This window comes from Bos taurus, chromosome 3, assembly GCF_002263795.3.
Source record: "Bos taurus isolate L1 Dominette 01449 registration number 42190680 breed Hereford chromosome 3, ARS-UCD2.0, whole genome shotgun sequence".
Lineage (NCBI taxonomy): Eukaryota > Metazoa > Chordata > Mammalia > Artiodactyla > Bovidae > Bos > Bos taurus.
This window is the reverse complement of record NC_037330.1, coordinates 16,318,632-16,339,076: the sequence shown is the minus strand read 5'-3', so window position 1 is coordinate 16,339,076 and position 20,445 is coordinate 16,318,632. Positions and strand designations below refer to the sequence as shown.

The following is a 20,445-nucleotide window of genomic DNA, read 5'->3' as shown; positions in this document are numbered from 1 at the left end:
ATTAGGAAAAAAACACTAGCACATGTCAAAACTTTTGATTTCAAGTTAGAATTGTGTAGTGTAAGAATTTTTTTTTTTTTAGCGTAAGAAATTTTAAAATGAGTAAATTAAAAAAAAATAATGTAGCCTGCATGTAAATATGGAAAAAGCAGTCAAAAGTGGTATGCAAATGAACAAAATCTGGGAATCACTGCCTTAATGGATCACTTTGATAATCTGCTCCCTTTCCAATATGTTCTTTTTTTTTTTTCTCCCAATATGTTCTTAACTTAGTTGCCAAATTAACTCTTCCACTCAGAACACACCCTTGTTCAAAATCTCTAGTGGTACCCCCATCACCTACAAAACAAGATTAAAACTCCCGAGCCTGCTTACAGCACATACCTGTTCCCTAGTTTATCTAAATGGACCCTTAAACCTCTGGTGTCCTTCCCAATTCTATGCCTTTGTTCTTTTGCTTCTCTGATGAAAATGCTCAAGATCCACTTTCCTTCAACCAAACTGTCAAAAATGCAATCTTTTGGAATCCAGTAAAAATGAAGAGGAAAGTTTTGACATGTTTATTAAGTAACTTGTATGTGCCTTCTATCGTGACACTTTTCTTATCCTCAGCACTGCAATCAACCTGTTCCTCCCTCTGAGGGTACTTGATTATTTGGGGTACTCACCACACATCATCTTTAGTTTTATACATATGTTTTCTCTCCTACTAGATTCTGAGCAACCCGAGAGTAAGGAAGATGCCTCCGTCTTAATACCCTGTGCCTAAACTAGTAATAACCTGTACCTTAATCACAAAGGCTGTATGGAAAAAAGAAATGGTATAGACAGAAAGAAAACCGAATTCAATGGGACCTAAAGTTTTAAATTAGAGAAAACCTCTATACCTGGCTGTATCTGTTTAAAAGAAAGCCAAATTTTAAATATATACTATGCTGAGAAACTGAAGTACTAAGTGGATTACACTTAGGTACTTAGATAAGTATAATCTATGATTACACTACTGAGATTAAACTATATCTGCTATGTAAATCAGCATAGGAATTTCCGGAAGGTTGACATTTAATTCCACAACATGAACTTAGGAACAATCCTACTAGAAGCAATTTACCCTATTTATGCATGTACTAAAAAAAGTGGTACCTGTGTATAACATTTGAAATATGCATTACTGATTGTTTTCATTTTTCCAATAACAATCATTTATCACTTATATTCCATTAGCATATACTAGCAGGCAAATAGTAGTGAGCCTCAAATATGTAAGAAAGGTTTGTAACTGCTGGAAATTCTACCTATTATGTATATTCTCTGACTTGGGGCAATATACTTAGTCAATTTCAGCAGTCACATATTTGGGTCCACCGAGTATTCTGAGGATGAACCACTGGTAAAAGGATAGAGAGGATATATTGAGAGGTACTTCAGTGGTCTCTAAAAGAAGAACCTAAGCAGAAGACAAACATTCCAGACAGGAAGATTTAAGAACCTGGAAGTAAAGGACTTAGATAATTTCGTTCAGCTTGAGTGTCAAACTAGAGCTCCTGTTCTAAGGAACCTCTCCTAGTCCACCACTCTGATAGATCAGTTGAATTTAAATGTCAAGAAAAAATAGACACACACAAAAGTGGCTTTGATTATATAAGTCAGAGGAGGGAGAGCCTACAATAGCTGCGCCCCACATCACACCCCCAAGGCTCCTTTTTAGGGACAGCAGCAGCTTTGTCAATGACACAAATGCAGGGTAGCATGAGGCTTCCGGCAGCTTAACATTTTAATTTGGGGTGAGGGGTGGAAGAGAATACATAAGTTGTTTTGTGGCCACCTCCCCGCCCCCCGCCCATCTTAATGCCTTGGGGATCAGCCAGGCTGACCCAAATGGAATCCAGAGCGAGAGTGGGGCGTTGGGTTCCCCGAGGAAAGGGGGTAGATCCAGAACAGAGCAGAAACGGTGATAATTATCTGTGTGAAAAAGTAAGGAGACTCTAGGTGAGAAGGACAAGCATCAATCTAGACAGCAACTTGGGAGAGAGGAAGAGGAGAAAAAGGTTGGTGGCAGTAGGAATGATAAAAGACAGCCAGATACTGCAGCCTGAGTCATTTGGCTTCTTTTCAGGTTAGTGGGGGAAAAGGCAGATTAGCGTCAAGGATCAGGGATCCACAGCAAACAGATGAAGGCCCCCACAACTCTTTTTGGTGCTTTTTACTACCTGGCTTGCTCTGGGACTTGGCTCAGCCTTTTAGGTGAATTTGGTATTTCCAATCATGGGTGTTTCACCTGAACTTCAGTATCAGGGTACAAACCATACACACCAAGGAAGTCTGGGTGCTATGGCCCAAGTCACTGGCTCTCTGGGCCCTAGTTCTTTAATTGTATGACAACACGATTATCTTAAGCAGTAACTCTTCTGAGACGAAACTTAAGAAACAAACGGGAAAATCCCGGTGTCATAATGAAGGCACTATGAATAAAAAGTACAAAAATTACACATAGATCAGGGTTCTACCACTGATCCAGGATTACATGCCTCCGCAGCTTTTGCCAACAAGTAACCAGCACCAATGTTTTAAAGATAAGAGTGGAGATTCTAGTTTCCAGAAGACAAAAGCAGAGCACACTATGCAGTCTGTACCCCCACCCACCCACAAGCCAAGGTCCCAGCCCCACTCTGCTGTCAGATAGTTACATAGAGGTCATGTCATTGAGGGCGTGGTCCAGCTCCTCGCTAATGGCCTTGTACTTCAGTTTCTGGGCATAGAGCTCATCTGGACAGGCACAGGAACCACAGGGAGGAATGAGGACACAGAGTAAAAGGTATCAGAAGCAGATGAAGAGAGGGAATCGTTAGAAATGAGGGAAAGCATGACCATGGGTCTAATCCCACCTTGAGGAGAAAATCTATCCTGGTAGCCATGACTGGCCATTTTCAGATTCACTGTCCCCAAGACCAACCAGACTTCTTGATACCTCTGATACCTCTAATCAATTGCAGCAAAGGTTGAGAACCTGGGCATAGTCGTGACTAGAAATTCCAATTACCAAAGGCACTCAAGAGGATACCACTCCCACCCAGCAAACCTAATTCCTAGTAGTGATAACACTGAATTTAACAAAAATAGAAAAAGGAGAAAATACACATTAATACTCAGACACTTAATATTCAGACCTACCAAGCATGACCAATATTCTTGGCACCTCTGCTCTACAGGTTGCCTGCCCCAAACTCTCCCAAAGAATATTCTGCTACCCAGAGTGTACCAAAGCAGCATATCTCAGACTTCTCAGAGCAAAGTAAAAACTTTCCCTTGTTAGGGTAGATGCAGCTGCCAAATCGCAGGGGCAGGAAGCATTCAGAAAGCCCCTGGCATTGGTCAGCTCTGAGAAGTGGTCATTCCACCGCTGCGTGCCTTGGTGAGGCGCCCCTTCAACTTGAGTGGTGAACAAGATTGCCCAAAGTAGCCATGGGGTGACATGGGGGTACATGCCATGACCAATCTCCTCCAAGGGGAGGATACAAATTCCAGAATATTAGGTTAAGTCTTATTAAAGGAAAGAGTAAGTATAAAAATCCAGTTCCAAGATCTGGCCCACTTCACCTGGCTGTGGCATAGGACAGGGCATAGGATGCACGCCAGGTCACTACCAAATTCTTTTGGTGTTGAGGGGAAGAGGGTCAAAGGGCAAGGTCTTCCTCTCTATTCATTTTAATCCCTCACCAGGCTCCATACCTTCCAAATCATCAATTGTCTTTTCCAGCTTGGCTACCGATCTCTCAGCAAACTCAGCACGGGTCTCTGCCTAGGGGAACATGAAATGAGTCAGAATCAGAGATAAATAAGACAGTTCAAGAAGGGCCTTTATTTTTTCCACCTTCTGGTTCTATAATTTTCAGAACCAAAGCCAGCTAACTACCTTATATGCCTCTCAATGCCTTGGGGCCCCCCTCCTCATACATAATCACCCCAGCTCACCTCCTTGAGTTTATCGGTAAGAATCTTTATCTCTTCCTCATATTTGTCTTCTTTTTGAGAGTACTGTAAGAGAAGTAGAATAAACATCTCAAAATAGATATTACTCACACAGATGACACCCCGCTCCTGACCTTTACATTCAACATCCTCTTGGATTGAATGTGTTGAATGATCCATGAGAAAGAACAAGGCTGTTTCAGAACAAACAGTCCTTAAAACCCACAAATCAATGTCCTTGGCGCCATGATAACCTCAGACTCCACCAGGACCATTATTTTTAAAATGGACCTAGGCTTTGATCAACACAGGAAGGCATTCTTCCTGCCTCCAGGTTAATGAGTAAATGTGGTGACACCCGGAGGCCATGTGGCTTAAACAGTCCCACAAGAAGCTAAAGACAAGCCATCTTTCTTTATGCCCATTAGGTTTCAGATCTGATACTACTTGTTGCCCCCAAACATCAGCATAGCAGTATCAGCCTAGGAGAACATCACCCCGGGAATGTGAGACCAAGAAGTTTCTTTAACTACAGCAATCAAAGTGCACAGGAATTGGCATTAAACCCGAATCTGGAGAGAATAGGTGGATTCTTCTCACTGGATTATATAAGGAATGAGTTTCTCCCATTTTTCATCAAGGGCAGGGCTGGGCCCAGGCCCCAAAGCCTGTCACTTTTACAAACCAGCCCCTACCTTCTCCGCCTGAGCCTCAAGAGACTTGAGGTTGTTGGTGACATTCTTCAGCTCCTCCTCCAGCTCAGAACATTTACTGTGAATATTTTAAATACCGCAGGAGAGGAAAGGGGAAGAAGAGAATAAAAAAAGGGAGAGAGACACACAGACATGAATTGAACCTATATGTAGAGAGAGTTGGAAGGCATACTGGGGAAAAGAGAAGATCCCAGGTAATCTGGGCAAGCATCAACCCCCCTCCCTCTACCAGAGAACACATCAGGAGCTGGACCCTCCTGGGCTGGGACTCAGAGTGTGCGGACACTAGTAAAGAGAACACCTGGGAAATCACTACCAGGAACAAATCAGAACAGCTACCTGGGGTGGAAGTGGGAACGGATGCCCAACCCAAAGATATCCCCCAAATCACCCAAGGGAAGGCGAGACCCTGTGGAGAGGCAGTCAAGTAATTAGGAAAGAAGAGATGAAAGATGCCAAGTAAGTGGAGAGGAATGGAGCATTCCATGAAGAGATGAGAAAGCACTCAACAAACCACCAGTGGAGGGGAGGCAGCTGCAAAACAGAACAAAAACAAAACCGAACAAAATCACACCATACACAGAACCGCTCTGTGGGTTTAATGGTTAGTACCTTTTCTTCAGCAGCACTCAGACACTTCAGGTTCTGGTCCATCAGTCTGATTTGCTCATCCATCTCTCGGCAACGGCTGTTAGTGATAGTCACAGGGATCGCACAAGCCAGGTGGTGGGGAGGGAGAAAGGTCAAAAAGGAACACAGCAAGGAAACAAGCAGCAAAATGGGGGAAAAAAATTAAAAAAAAATGGAAAGAAAAACATCACCATGGTCATGATATGTCATGTCTAGAAGAGGGAAATGCGAGGGAAGCACAAATAAATCTGTATCAGCATGGACTTTGTTAAACAAGGCCCAGAAGGTGCCATCAGGGGAACAGGTCATGTCTGCCTTTGCCTGAAAGTTCCCCAGCAGCTTAGAGAAGTAGTGAAAACAGAGACACATCTTAAGTCAGCACAGCCACTTGAATGCCTCAAGGAGAAGCAGAACCCAGCTGGAAGGACCCAGTAGGCCTGCCGGCCAACAGTTCATCATTTTTTTTTTTTTTTTTAAGATTTCATCTTCCCCTCAATTTATAAACCCTCCCAACAAGAAATCAGGAAGCCTCATTTGTCACATGGCATGAGTTAAGACAGTTAAGAAAGCCCAAAGCCATTCTTGGGGCTAAAAGAAAAAAGCATTCTAGATGATTCCCACTCTCTAGGTCCTGTTTAACAAGGCTGAAGAAATGCTATTCACATTAGTGCCCAAGCCAAAAGGGAAGGGGCAGAATGGTGCGGCAAGATTTGGGGGGCAAGATACTCACGACTCTGCCAGCTCGGCTCGCTCCTCTGTGCGCTCCAAGTCTCCCTCAATAATCACCAACTTGCGAGCCACCTACGGGAAAAGACACGGGTTCAGTTCAGTGGAGCAAAGAAGGGGCCGATATCACTGAAGAGAGAGGGACAAGCGAAGAGTGCCGTACCTCTTCATACTTCCTGTCTGCCTCTTCTGCAATGTGCTTAGCTTCTTTGAGTTGGATTTCCTGGAGTTCCATTTTTTCTTCATCTTTTAAGGCTCGGTTTTCAATAACCTTCATACCTCTGCCAGAAACAACAGGGACAGATGCAGCGCTGACAGCCTGGGGGGTCTGTCATCAGCTCATGAACTCTAAGGGACCCAGAACTGCACCAGGTAAAGCCCATGCCTCTCTGCTTGTGTCGCTCAAAAACAATTTGCATAGCACCTTCTCACCTTAGTTGAATTATTCTGCTTAAAATCTTTTCTTATAAATACATGCTTATTTAAAAATTAAACATTTAAATGAACAGTCTAAAGGTCTAATGCAGAAAGTCTCCCTAATTCTCGTCCTGCTCATCAAAAGTAATCGAATACCTGATAATCCTTCCAGAAATGTTTTATATACCAAAAATCTCATCACCTTTCCCCACGCCCCAAAGGAACCATGCTACACTGCTCTGCAATTTGTTTTCCTCACTTTCTATAATTTGGCCACTATTCTATAATAGTATACACATAGCTGTCTTATTTATTTTCATGGCTGCTCTGTGTTAATGTACTCCCAAGAAGGAATTTTTTTAATTCTGCAAAGTCTTAGTTTGTGCAAGTCATCACACACTTTTGTTCTCATTTTAAGTCACATGTGGCAAGAAGCCAATTGGCTATTTTCAACAAAGATGAGCTGGTTCAAGGACTGTGGTTCTAACCCTGGGTACACATTAGAATTATCAATGGAGGGGGGAGTTCTCTGGTTGCCTAGTGGTTAGAGCTCTGGGCTTTCATTGCTGGGTCCTGGGTTTAATTCTTGGTTGGGGAACTGAGATCCTGCAAGTGAGGCCATGCAGTACTCTCCCAGAATTTACTGGAGAGCTTTAAAAATAGCCAGACCCCTTTCACAATGGGTTCTAACTGATTTGAGATGGGACCCAGGCATTCTGATGCATTTTTTAAACTCCCCAAAGATCCCTACCACGCACTCCCATGATTCTAACAGTGCAGCCAGGGACGAGAGAGCTTATTAAATCAGTGATTACTGGGCTCCACCTCTGATCCACTGATGAGTGGCAGAGGCTGCTGATGGGACTTTCTCCCAAATTCCTGCTATAGCTGGTCTGGAACCTCACTTTGAGAACCGCTCTGCTGCTGCTGCTAAGTCGCTTCAGTCGTGTCCGACTCTGTGCAACCCCATAGATGGCAGCCCACCAGGCTCCCCCGTCCCTGGGATTCTCCAGGCAAGAACACTGGAGTGGGTTGCCATTTCCTTCTCCAATGCATGAAAGTGAAAAGTGAAAGTGAAGTCGCTCAGTCGTGTTCGACTCTTAGTGACCCCATGGACTGCAGCCCACCAGGCTCCTCCGTCCATGGGATTTTCCAGGCAAGAGTACTGGAGTGGGGTGCCATTGCCTCTGAGTGGGTGCTAAATGGAGGCCACTACAGCGATCCTATTACTAGGTGAATTTATTTATAGAGAAACACTAATTACACAAGGGTCATGGATCCAGCTAACCCTTACTCTGTTGGTTTTCATATGTAGAGAATATGAGGGACAGAAGGAAAGAAGATCCCGTGTAAAGACAGATCACTGTTTTTAAAAAAATAGGTTTTTAAGGAACCTGTTTGATTAGAGCCATTATGAACAACTTTTGAAATCCACACTTCATCAGGCCCCGCTACATACCTCTCACTCTCATCAGCAGCTTTCTCAGCTTCCTCCAGCTTTTGCAGGGCAGTGGCCAGGCGCTCTTGAGCTCGGTCCAGCTCCTCTTCAACCAGCTGGATCCTACGGTTCAAGGAGGCCACCTCAGCCTCAGCCTGTGTTTAAGTGAAAAAATGGGAAAAGGAAGCAAAGGCATGGTGAAAAGAAACTGAACTATGACACTAAGACGGGCTGAATACTACCATGAGGAAGCCAGAGTCTTGCAGGGTAGAACTTAACTCAGATGCATGTAAGACCGAGCAGACATGATTATACACTCTGTATTATGACAGGCATTTTCCTCCCTTTCCCATCAATGAATTCCCATATGTTCCACAGGAAAAGCATTTCAAAACTCAGTTCCTTGCACAGCCCAGTGTCAGTTAGTACCACCCCCTTTCTGGACTCAGTTCAAATTCCTAAACGCGCTAGTGTCAGAAAAGGTAAGCCAAGTGAAGGGGTCTGCCTGAGTGCTGGCTTAGAGACATGTCTTATTCTGCAGCAGCTTTCCCAAGTGTCACATAAAGTAGAAAAATAAAGGTTTCTCAAAGAGGGAATCTTGGATTATCTGTTAATCTGCTGCTTAACTCAAGTTGTTAACCCTCTGATAACCTTACCCTAACACACCCAACAAGAGGATGACGAGCCAAGAGAATGTTTTCCAGGACCTTCAGACCAGAAAACAAAAGGATGGAATATTGGGATACCGACTTTCCACCCTTTCAACTGGCCCCCACCTCCCGTGTTTTAAAAGTTGACTACAAGGAGTTTCTTTGGGCGAAAATTATCTGCTTTGATGGCATTACCAAAAAAACTGGGGGCAGAAGAATGTTCCCTCAGGCCTTCCACCACCACCCCTCCGAATTTCTGAATTGTGACCCTATCTATTCCTCAAGTCACTCCCTTAGCCTCACCCTCCACTGCAGTGTATGACAATCTTCTCCCTGGCTCCCACTCCACAATAAAAAGCACAGGTTGGAGTCCAAGTAATCCCATGCCTCTTCCTGGGCCATGGAATAAGAAGCAAGGGAAGAAGGAGGCAGCCACATAAGCAAGAATTCTACTGGTAGAGAAGCCTCTCTCTTATGATTGCCCTTCCCTTCCCCACACCTTTGCTGGTGGCAAGTACACTGACTGTCACAACTGCACAAGAATTTAATCTCCCCTGCACACAGTTCAGATGCTTATCCAAATGCTTGGTAAACACGATCTCTCTTCTACAGCCCAGATTGTGCCTGAATTCTATTACCCTGATTTCCTCCTGGTAGTCAGGGGTGGGGGTAGCTATAGAAATAATCTGGGCCACCAGCCCCTATGGGAAGGGATATAGCCCAAAAGACTCCTGTTAAGAACTGGGTTACATAGCACACAAAAATTTCCAAATACAAACATAGGCGATTCAAGGAACTGCAGGGGCTGGGGCTATATAACCAATGCCCTACAGGAAAAGAAAATCAAGATGTCTACATAAGCTGAAATTACTAAGAGACCGTTTGCATCTCTATTCAAAATAGCACAAAGACAAGTATTCTCTGGTCCTGTCTCAGGAAACCTAGGACAACACAGATTTCACCTCACAAGCTCAAAAAGGCTAACAGGTCAAGGTTATTATGAATCTGGCAATCAGGCAAGAACTGTGAAAGAAGAACTGAGAACTGACAGTTCAATCATTTACTCCACCCCTCTATCTTCAGATGCCTAGAACTTAAAAAAAAAAAAAGAAGACGGAACCCAGATTTGAAGGAAGCTCATGAAATCTAAGTCCCCACCCAGCTCACCAGCAGTTACCCAAATGAAGTAAAGATAACAGGCTATGGGGGCGGGGGTGTATAGTTTCCATGACAACAAGCTGGCTCGGGCAGTTTCTCCCACAAATCAGCATTTACAATAGAATTCTTCGCAAGGCTGAAAAGGGAGGAGGAGAAAACACATCTTGGTGCCCTAATCAGAGCATGTGCACACTGAACAAGCCCGTACCAAAAAAAGAACACATGATGGGAGTCCCACAGCAAAAGCTTTGGAGACCCCCGTGGGGAGCAGAGGGAGAGCAAGGTAGTCACTGTTCTATTTTTTTCTTTTCCTACAGAGGATCAGTTTTCTTTACAGTGAAACAAAAGCTTGCAGAATCAAGATCTGTTTAATATTTAAAGGAATAAGGGAAGACACCTACCTGACTTTTCCTTCCAGCCAGAACCTATGCACAATGCCTGTCCCTTTCAGGTCAATTAAGTGGTACCCAGAGGTTGAGTGGGACTAACTTCTGCAGGTGACAATGGGAAACATTAACTTCATGCTGTCTATCATCCTAGGTCTAGCATGCGGTTTCGATCTTTCAGCCCGCTCACCCCTGCCTAGGCTGGAGGTACACTGTGAGGTCCTTCCTTCAGGTAATAATAGGATTCTCCCCTACCCAGTAAGCAAAGATCCCATGGCCAGAGAGGAGAACAAAGCAGCGACTGACTCACTTCAGAAGATGGCTGACAACAGCTTCAGCTAGGAAATGAGTTTAAGTGCTACCATCCTTCACACTAAAGAGATTGCCCAAGAGCACCATACCATACCCATCAAGAGCACCATACCCATCAAGGCAGAAAAGACAGGAGACTGGTGTTCAGAGGCAGATCAGGGCCAAGGACAGAAGGGGATTAGCCTAAATCTGGTATGCTGCCACTCCAGGGTTTCTCTTTTTAGACAAAAGCCAGAGATGAAATTCAAAGGAGAAGAGTAACAGAAAAGTTAGGCTTGAGCCCTGTGAGTAAAGGACTGCTCTGGTTTACAGTATTCACAAATGTATCTACCCAGGGAGATACTGTGTCCTTGGGGACTTTAAATTTCAAGGGGGAGGCAAGTTGGAAGGAAGGGAGCAGTTATCTGTTCCAGAGTAAACAAAGGTGGAGACTAAGCGGAGGCACTCAGAGCAAAGGGCTATTTGCCTCTCCCCTATGAGTATGTGCTCTTAGTATGAAGTAAGAAAAAAAAAGCAAACCTCAACCAAGGAAAGGTGATAAAGTCAGTGGCTTATCCCATCAGACCGTACAAACAGAAGAGAGCTACACAATGGCCAGACATTCTAACCACCACCACCACCCACCCCCTGCAGACTAGGAATTTGGGAATACGGCCACAATCAAACTGCTGTTCAAAGCCCACTCACTCCCTCAATAGTATTCCTAAATTTTTTAGACCAGGGGAAAAAAAAAAAGAGCGAGAAATACCAGAAGTTAGGAGACAAGTATTAAAAACAGATAAGGTGAATTGTACACTTAAAAATGGTTAAAATAGTAAACATTTACCACTGTATCTTTACCACCACCACAACACACACACACAGATGAGGGAAAAGACTGCACTGAAATATTATGTTGCCATAAGTTTCAGTTTCGCAAAAAAGTACAAAGGAGATTCAAAATCAAAAGTGGATTTGACAAGCTGCTACATTATAATTATACATGGGCTTCCCTGGTGGCTCAGACATTAAAGCGTCTGCCTCCAATGCGGGAGACCCGGGTTCGATCCCTGGGTCGGGAAGACGCCCGGGAGAAGGAAATGGTAACCCACTCCAGTATTCTTGCCTGGAGAATCCCATGGACGGAGAAGCCTGGTAGGCTACAGTCTACGGGGTCGCAAAGAGTCTGACATGACTGAGTGACTTCACCTTCACCTTACATTATAAAAGATACATCTCCAGGTCAAGAGCAGTAGAAATGGTTTCCAGAACCACTCAATTGGCTCTGGACTCGTTCAGCTTCCCACAAGGGCTGGATTGATAACACAAAGCAACCAGAAAAGTAATTACGTACCAATCCCACTAATGGCATGCAATAACACAAGGGAGGGCAGAGCTTCCAGCTCCAGGCGGGAAGAGCCTGCAAAATCCACATTTCAGAATGCCCTAAGAGGGTAACAGGTAGTTCAGACACTCCCCCCTCTCCCTTCCCACAGGTGTTTCCTCAGGAGGAATTCAAAGTTCACTAGAGCAGAAAGTCAAAAGATTAGGCACTTTTCAAGCTGGGCTGTAGAAAATACTGGTTTCATAAATATTTAACTATCAATCTACTTCCCCATCTGAGTGAGGGCTTCCTCACTAGAACTCACTCAGCTCAGTAAGCAAATCTGGCAGGCTCGGAGTGAGGGAGAAGCTTAAGAAAAACCTGAAGCTGGTCACTCTGCTCTCTCACCTATGAGCCCAGGTGGGAAAAAAAAAGGAGTGAAATTTCCCTGCAAGGAAAATTACCAAATCCTGAGTGCAGTGAATGTCCAGGACATCCTAGGCGGGAAACCAAGTCCTGGGGGCTACTGAGGGTGGGGGTAATGACATCATCTACCCTAGAATCATTCCTAGCATGCCCTTACTTTGAGCCTGGCTCTAGGTCAACACATGGCCAGTTCCTTAGAGCCACCCTGTCTCCCCCTTTAAGGGGATCTGGTCTCCAGAACAAAGGAGATGAGAAAGTGTCCCTAGTCATAAAGAGTCACCCAGCCAGTTCATCTCACTAGAATGATAATTAGAAGTTAGGAGCATAATGAACAGAGGAAAAATCCACTGAGAAATGAGTGACTGAGGAAACCAAGCTCCCAGCATTTCTATGTCCAGTTGTAAAAAGAAATTACTATTCTAACAATCTTTAAGTATTAACCTGGAGGGCAGCTGCTTCTCTCATTTCCCCAAAACATTAATTCTCAGCCACTCCCCAAAAGAGCAGCCAAAAGTAGGGAGGGGAGAACAAGGAATACCAATAAACCACAAGAGTTCTTTCATTAGGTCTTCAAATTTTAGCAACAGTTACTTTCCCCTCCAGCCTCAGGATCCTCCAAAACCAAAACCTCAACTCAGGAAATCAGTTCTACCCACTAGACTGCACCCTAGATCGTGGAAAACCTATGGCTTACTAAAACTAGCCCACCACTTCTCAACAGAAAGCAGTTTCAAGAATCACCGTTCAATCTATGAGCATATTATGTTTCAACTTTTAGTTGAACAAATATTCAACGTAAAAAAAAAAAAAGACACTAGAGTGGGTACTTGGGAACGTAGCAGAGTAGTAACGTCACTTAAGAGACCCCTTGAAACTCCATCAGCCACACTGCCTAGGGCAACCAGAAACCTTGACAGAAATTGGCACTCCATCAGATTCTCTACCACATACTCTCGCTTATCAGCTCTGCTTGGAAGAAGTGTTCTTAAACGGTTCAGCTTGCACTCTTCACACTTCAGCAATAAAGGCCTGAATCTGGCAGAAGATCCCGCCTTCCAGGTAGTCTTGGAAGCTAGGCAGGTTTTGTTGGCTCCTACATTTGCACTCACAGAGGCAGCGAGGTACTATCTCCTCCCCTCCAGTTTCACGTCGACAGAGTGGGTTTAGCAGCTGCAAGTGTTCCCCCTAAGAGGAAAGGGCCCCAGACCGGAGGATGGGAGGCGGTGCTGTGGCCTCAACCTCCTCCAGGGAGGGCACCGCGCTTCCTCAGTCGACTGCTGCCTCATTTCCTGAGCAGGAGGAGGGAGCGGAAAAGCTGCCAGCAGGCCAGGCCGGGGGCTTTCCGGCTGTTCCCACCCTCTACCCCCCCACCCTTTCGGCTCTGCACACCTCCAGATCAGAGAGGCAACCACCTACTCTCACCCTTTGGGCCGGAAACCCCAAACGAGAGCAAAGTCCCCCACCCCACCGGGGAAGTGGGGGAGGGAGAGGCCGCTGAGCCCCTCCCTTGACCGCGCCCGACTCGGAGGGATTGAATGAATGAGCCGGGAGAAAAGAGGAAGAAAACCACGCCTCAGACCCCGTGAGGCTCAATTCCTTCAAAAGTCAAGTCTGCTTGCTCCAGCAGCCAGTGTCCCCCTCACCTACTTGAGGTCCAAGTGAAGCTAAGCCCCACCCATCCTCCGGACTTCAACTTCATCTCGGATTATACTGGCCCCCTAAGGACCGTGCTCCACCGCAAAAATCCGGCCCCACTTCGGGGTCCCATCTGCTCCAGCGCCTGCCTCTCCCTCACGCGCCTCGCCCTCTCCGTACCTGTTCTCGGGCCCGTCTTTCTCCCTCCACTTCCCGCTGGAGGCGCTCGGCCCTCTCCTCTGCATCATCGGCCTGCTGCTGCAGAACCTGGATCTTGCGCTTCACCGCCTCGATGGTGGTGATCCCGGCCATGGTCCCCACCCAGCTCCTGCTTGCCTACAGGTTCCTGCCTCCTCCGCTCGGCGTTGCAGCCGCTTCTCACCCCTACTTCCGCCTGCTCCGCCCTGAAATACCGGAACTCACCCACCCGCCCGGATGTGACGCTACGACCGCCGCGCCCTCCCACCGCCAGGCGGGCGGGAAGGCAGTCCACTAGACGGAGGCCCGCGGCAGAAAGCGAGGGGCGGGCCCGCCCAGTACCCCTGGGCGGCTGCTTCCAGACTCTCCCTCCGGCCAGCAAAGGAGGGCGGGGTTGGGAAGAGGGAGGGCTACCATGGTAACCAGAAGGCGCGTAGTGGTTAAGCCTCTCCGGCCCTGGGCAGACTGCCCACAATGGTTGGCCTGTGCGGCCTTTACGCACTCGCAGTTGACCTCTCACTCCTGGCACCCTGTGGCCTCTCCAGAACGTAAACACCCCACAAGCCTCTACTTCACCCACCCCACAAATGCTCCAAACCCAAGTGCTAAGAAAAGACTTCCTGGGCCTCATCTTCAAGAGTGCTGCTCTCCAGCCTCCTTTCAAAGTCAGCTCAGGTGGGTGCTCTCCCATCTCCTGAAAGTCCGTGAAGGGAATTAATGGGGGGTGAAGAGATGGGCAGTTTGGCAAAATTCTCGTTCTGTTTGTCACCAGTTATGAACGTGTTCTATTCAAAATACTGGTCTTTTCCCCTGATACTTTTGAGAATCAGTATACACCAGTGATTTACCAGCCTCTCCAAACCTTGAATGATTCAGGACTTTGTAATTAATCATCGCTTACAATTCCTTTTGTAGGTGAGGAATGTGTCTTAAGCCTCCATTTTATCAGAAGGAGTCCTCTATTACAGACTAGTGTCACGAGATCCTTTGTGCAACAGCACTGATAGGAGCATCTGAAAAACATATATAGTATTGAGAATCTCAGCCTTCCCTCTGTGTTAGAACTTTCACCAATTTCACACTACTACTGCTTCCAGGTGCCCCAGGAGCTATTTATCAGTTAGAAACCACCCCTACAGGCATTGCCATGCAGGATTTTTAGAAGCACAGTAATAAAGAGCCTGGAGGATTTTACTCTTCCCTCTTATTTCTTTGTATTCCTCCCACCTTCTCAGTAAGTAATAGTAATAAGCCTCTCCTGTGTTGCAGATCTCTTTTTCTCTAGAGAATTAGGATGTCGACCAGGATTTTAAATTAAGAATCCTGACCCCCAAGAAGATTTATAAGTAAGACATTGTTGCTGCGCTCAATGCCTTGTTCTGAAGACACTCCCACCAGAGGCTGTCTTCAACCAACTGCATTTAGAAATACTGAGCATTTAGACTAATCAGAGGAAACAGAAACAACTCAGACAGTAAGTAATTTGCTTGAGAGAGTAACCTATACACTGATTTACCACCCCTGCCCCTGCTACCCACCCAGGAAATGGAAAGAAAAAAAGCAGGGTTTGAAGTTTCAGTAAACTCTGCCCTGATGGCCTAAGACCTTTCCCAACTCTCTTTGGAGAAATCTAACGAGATATCCATAATCCATGGAAATAAAAATGAGACTTTGTCATCTCAGGGCTGATCAGCAGGGGACACTATTGCACTGCTCCCTTGCCCTACTGAAGAAGCAGAAGACTTCATCTTAGAAAAACCAAATGAGTGTTGAGAGCACCACTGCATTCCTGAGGCTGGTAGATTTGAACAGATAATCTTCTCTTGATCCAGGGAAACAGGTGGACTGACTCCTAATGACCTTTAAAAGCATGATGGATGGGCAGCAAGGGGCTTAGTGCTATTGTTTTCCTGGTAACCAACAGTACAGTATATCAACAGGTGTATATGTCTGTCCTCTCCCTCTTCTCCCCATCCTTTTCACCTCCTATCCTTGAAAAAAGTATAACTTGTGTGTCCTACCTATTGCATTCTCCTTTTGTTTTACCTTCAACAGCTTCTGATTTCATCTCAGGTCAAAAGAACCTTCCACATGGTTGCACCACAGTGTGAATGTTCTGACCACCAATGACTTGTACACTTAAAAATGGTTAAAATGGCAAATTTTACATTATGTACATATTTTTCACAATTAAAAAATGAAAAGGACCTTGGATGAACTTAGGGAGGAAATAAATGAAGTTCAGACTGACCTTGCCACACCCTCACCCTTTCTTTGTTCAAGGAGTCCTAGCAAATCCTATGCTTTCCACATTGGCTTCTCAGGTAACCAGGACTCCCAGGTTCTCTTTCCCTTATATTTACATCAAAGTAATGGTGATCGCAGCCATGAAATTAAAAGACGCTTACTCCTTGGAAGGAAAGTTACGACCAACCTAGATAGCATATTCAAAAGCAGAGATATTACTTTGCCAACAAAGGTCCGTCTAGTCAAGGCTATGGTTTTTCCAGTGGTCATGTATGGATGTGAGAGTTGGACTGTAAAGAAAGCTGAGCACAAAAGAATTGATGCTTTTGAACTGTGGTGTTGGAGAAGACTCTTGAGAGTCCCTTGGACTGCAAGGAGATCCAACCACTCCATTCTAAAGGAGATCAGTCCTGCGTGTTCATTGGAAGGACTGATGCTGAGGCTGAAACTCCAATACTTTGGCCACCTCATGCGAAGAGTTGACTCATTGGAAAAGACCCTGATGCTGGGAGGAACTGGGATCAGGAGGAGAAGGGGACAACAGAGGATTAGATGGCTGGATGGCATCACTTCGATGCCCATGAGTTTGGGTGAACTCTGGGAGTTGCGGATGGGCAGAGAGGCCTGGTGTGCTGTGATTCATGGGGTTGCAAAGAGTCGGACACGACTGAGCGACAACTGAACTGAATATGCTCTCTTTACTTGTTTATTAATCTCAAGGGCTGAAGCTGAGCTGTGAACTCCCTTCCTATTAGAAAGAGCACCCTCCCTTCAAAGACGCATATATTCTGTGCTGCTGACTCTGACCCTTGCTCTCTACTTGAAACCTGTTGCCTCTTCTTGATTTAGCGCTTTCCCCAATTCCCATAGACGCCTTCCTTTTCTTCTTTGACCCTTTGAGGCAGCAGTCAACAAACTTCTGTAAAGGGCCAGATAGTAAATATTTCTAACCTTGTGGGCCATGGTGTGTGGCTGCCACTCTCTTGTAGGGGGAAAGTCAGTAGGGCAATATGTAAATGAATGGGCATGGAAATGCTCCAGTAAAACTTTGTCGGAAACCAGGCCAAAGCATCATTTACCCCGATAGTTTGCTGACCCCAGCTTTGAGAAAAGAAACCTTTCTTCCAGTTTCCATCTTCAGTTCAGTTCAGTCGCTCAGTCGTGTCTGACTCTTTGCCACCCCATGGACTGCAGCACACCAGGCTTCCCAGTCCATCACCAACTCCGGGAGCTTACTCAAACTCATGTCCACTGAGTTGGTGATGCCATCCAACCGTCTCATCCTCTGTCGTCCCCTTCTCCTCCCGCCTTTAATCTTTGCTGGCATCAGGGTATTTTCAAATGAGTCAGTTCTTTGCATCAGATGGCCAGAGAATTGGAGCTTCAACTTCAGCATCAGTCCTTCAATATTCAGGACTGATTTCCTGATAGGATAGACTGGTTGGATCACCTTGCAGTCCAAGGAACTCTGAAGACTCTTCTCCAACACCACAGTTCAAAAGATGGGTTTCCATCTTAACCCCAAGTTTGTTTGCCTCTTGCCTACAAGCTTCTCCTATTTCTTATTCTCTTACATATCTCTGAGGGGACTTAATGACTTTTTGGGAAAGCTAACAAGAGGGAGAGAAGTTGAATGAGGTTTTTTTTACCCATACTTTACATATTTAAATGGTTTTGGTAGCTTTCTATATGACTATGAGAAGTTTCTTTCAAATGAATATACTGAGTAGACCCTGTCTAGGTGGGGGCTGATGTGTGCTTACGTGTGTATGTGTAAGGACAAATAGAATTCATCTCCAACAAATTCCTTATCTTCCCAATGGTATCAGTGTATTGTCTAGAGCCTCTAGGTCATTCTTTCTCTCCCCAAATCTCGGGTTAATCTTGTTTGTTTTTTCATTGTTCCTGGAAATACCTCCTCAAACCCATATACTAGCTATACCAGCCTAAGGACTTTCCCAGAGAGTTGTTACAATTTTGTTACATCTCACAAAATTGTTATCAACCTGACATTGTGTCCATTTGTGAAAACTTAATCCTCTGCCCATTTATTTGAACCAGAGAGATACAGTCATCTATCCTTGTAACCTAAGTTAGGCAAGTCCAGCAGGCCATCAAGCTCTAGCCCAAAGTCCTGGAGTAAACTGTGTTGTTCACAGTTTTCCACAAAGGAAGAATGAATAGTTTGCAGTGGCGTAAATTCTTGGAAACTATGAACATGTATCATGTATATAATACGGTCTCTGTCTGTGACCTCTGGCATGATATATTCAACAACCCTCAGCGCTTCCCCAGGTCACTGAAAGCGGCAAAAAGCCAGCGGGGAGATCGGAAACCTAATAGTAAAGAAGTGAATGAGAGCATCCGAAAACGTTGCTGAACCTCTTGCTCTGTTTCTAGCTGTTTTCCAAAACCAAGTGTGATTTTAAAAATACTTTCTTACTAACTCAATGCTGAAAATTGACTGTATTTCCATCAATACCAGCACATTCTTTTGTTGCTGTTAAGATTCCTGTGTTACTTTTCTTCCACAAATCTTTTCTTGTAGTCTCTCGTTTATCTTTGTGGTTAACTTCAAGGTTGACAAGATAAAGGGAAATGGGCGACTATGAGATAACGTGAAGTGGAAAAGAGAATTTATTTCATTTTCAAGTGGGAAAACTTAGCCCTAGAGAAGCTGAATAATTTAGTCAAGGTCACAGAGTGAGGTCTGGTGGTAACAACTTTACTCCTTGGTCCTTCTTATTTCTGATATTAAGATTCTCTCAGCTGTGCTATAAGCAGTGCTTTCTATGGCATCTCTGTGGCATAAGGTCAGATGCCCACATTGCCCATGATAAATAAACCCATATAGGGCCAGGGTCAGTGTGACCTCCTTTGTCCCATTGTGAAATCTGAGCTAGCTCTGCTGGGCAGTTGAGAGATGAGAGGTTCCCTATTAATACACATATCTACATGCCAGTCCTTGGACACAAAAGCTAAGAATGTGGCATGGGGGAGGAGGTGGGGTAAATGATAGCACTCTGGACTTGGAGTTCCCTCCCTTTGTCCAGGTCCTGGGAAAGATAATTAAATTCCTGGATTGGGGGTAAGAAAAATGAGACTTCTGCAAGTTTTAAAGAATGAAAGTATGTGCCAATAAGGGTATACCAGCATGTGGGAAAAATGCATGTGGGTATCTACGCCTATGTTCTGAGAATCCACAAGTGTGTATATGTCCAAGTGTGTTTAGAATTCAGTTATTAACATGAAGATCTATTTGCATAGGTTAAACCCACCCCCCAGTTTCCCTATACTCACATCAGCTGCTTTCTTCTCTGCCAGCTCCAGCTTCTCCTGGGCATCCTTCAAAGCTTCAGAATACTTGTCCAGCTCGTCCTCTGTCCCTTTCAGCTTCTTCTGCATGGCTGCCAGCTCATCTTCCAGCTATGGAAGCCCCAAGAGTCACACACAAGACACACATACACAACAGTGCAGACTCAGACCCTAGGCTCTTGAGCCTGACAGACGCCTGAGCTCACCCTCTATGTTACCATCCTCAGAGAGACAACACACTTTCTTCTTCATCAGTTTCAGCCAACTGCCCCAGGAATTTTGCTATGGCCTTGGCCTGTGACCTTGTAATCTCTGACCCTAAAATGACCAGGCCACGCTGAGTTTTCATTAAGACATTGGGATGGTAAATATCTTCAGATGTCGATGTCTGTGACCCCATTTAAGGGAAAAGAGATGCTGCATGCCAAGCTCCCACCTTTTCCTCTAGAAGTCATGAGTTATTCCAAAACATGATCCACTCCCACTTAAATTGAGCAGACAGACTGTGGCTCAGAAGGGGTCACTGACTTTCACAAGGTCACACAGGCAGTCTAAGGCAAATACCCTAGATGCCCTCTTCGTGTGCTGTGAGGCTGGGGAAGAAGAGGAGTCCCTCCCGCCCAAAGGATGAGCTGGCACCAGTGGTCACTGCCTTTCCCACCAAAACTCTTCCACTTCAGTTTTGTTCACCAGCCGGTAAGAGAGACCAAGGCTAAGGCCTACCTGCTTACTTCTTTCTTCTGCCTGCTTCTGCTCAGCTTCCGCTTGTTCTGCCCGATCCAGAGCGTTCTCCTTGTCCAGCTTCAGCATCTGCATCTTTTTCTTGATGGCCTCCATCCTGAACAGTGGCCGTTGGGGAGCTCACCTGTGAATACTGGAGGACTGGAGACTAGGGCAAGAAAGGAGGGGCTGCTGGCTGAGT

At 45.4% G+C, this 20,445-nt stretch overlaps 2 protein-coding genes across 21 annotated transcripts in view; one reads left to right on the top strand and one right to left on the bottom strand.

The window, feature by feature from the left end:
* The window catches only part of TPM3 (tropomyosin 3), a 27,414-nt gene extending 6,969 nt beyond the window's left edge, over nt 1-20,445 (bottom strand). For 2 of the 18 annotated variants that reach the window (XM_005203629.5, XM_024985458.2), the window contains exons 1-8: nt 20,247-20,445; nt 19,509-19,634; nt 7,915-8,048; nt 6,202-6,319; nt 6,043-6,113; nt 5,295-5,370; nt 3,973-4,035; nt 3,730-3,799 (exon numbers count right to left, since the gene is read on the bottom strand). In XM_005203629.5, the coding sequence (XP_005203686.1) occupies nt 3,730-3,799; nt 3,973-4,035; nt 5,295-5,370; nt 6,043-6,113; nt 6,202-6,319; nt 7,915-8,048; nt 19,509-19,634; nt 20,247-20,360 (772 nt within the window). In that variant the 5' untranslated portion in view covers nt 20,361-20,445. 18 annotated transcript variants of the gene reach the window in all.
* UBAP2L (ubiquitin associated protein 2 like) overlaps nt 14,234-20,445 on the top strand; it is a 71,633-nt gene continuing 65,421 nt past the window's right edge. For 2 of the 3 annotated variants that reach the window (XM_059881038.1, XM_059881039.1), the window contains exons 1-2: nt 14,234-14,636; nt 15,231-20,219. The gene's annotated coding sequence lies outside the window, so the exon portion shown is untranslated. The remainder of the gene's footprint in view (nt 14,637-15,230; nt 20,220-20,445) is intronic. The other variant, XM_059881040.1, reaches the window with a different exon arrangement.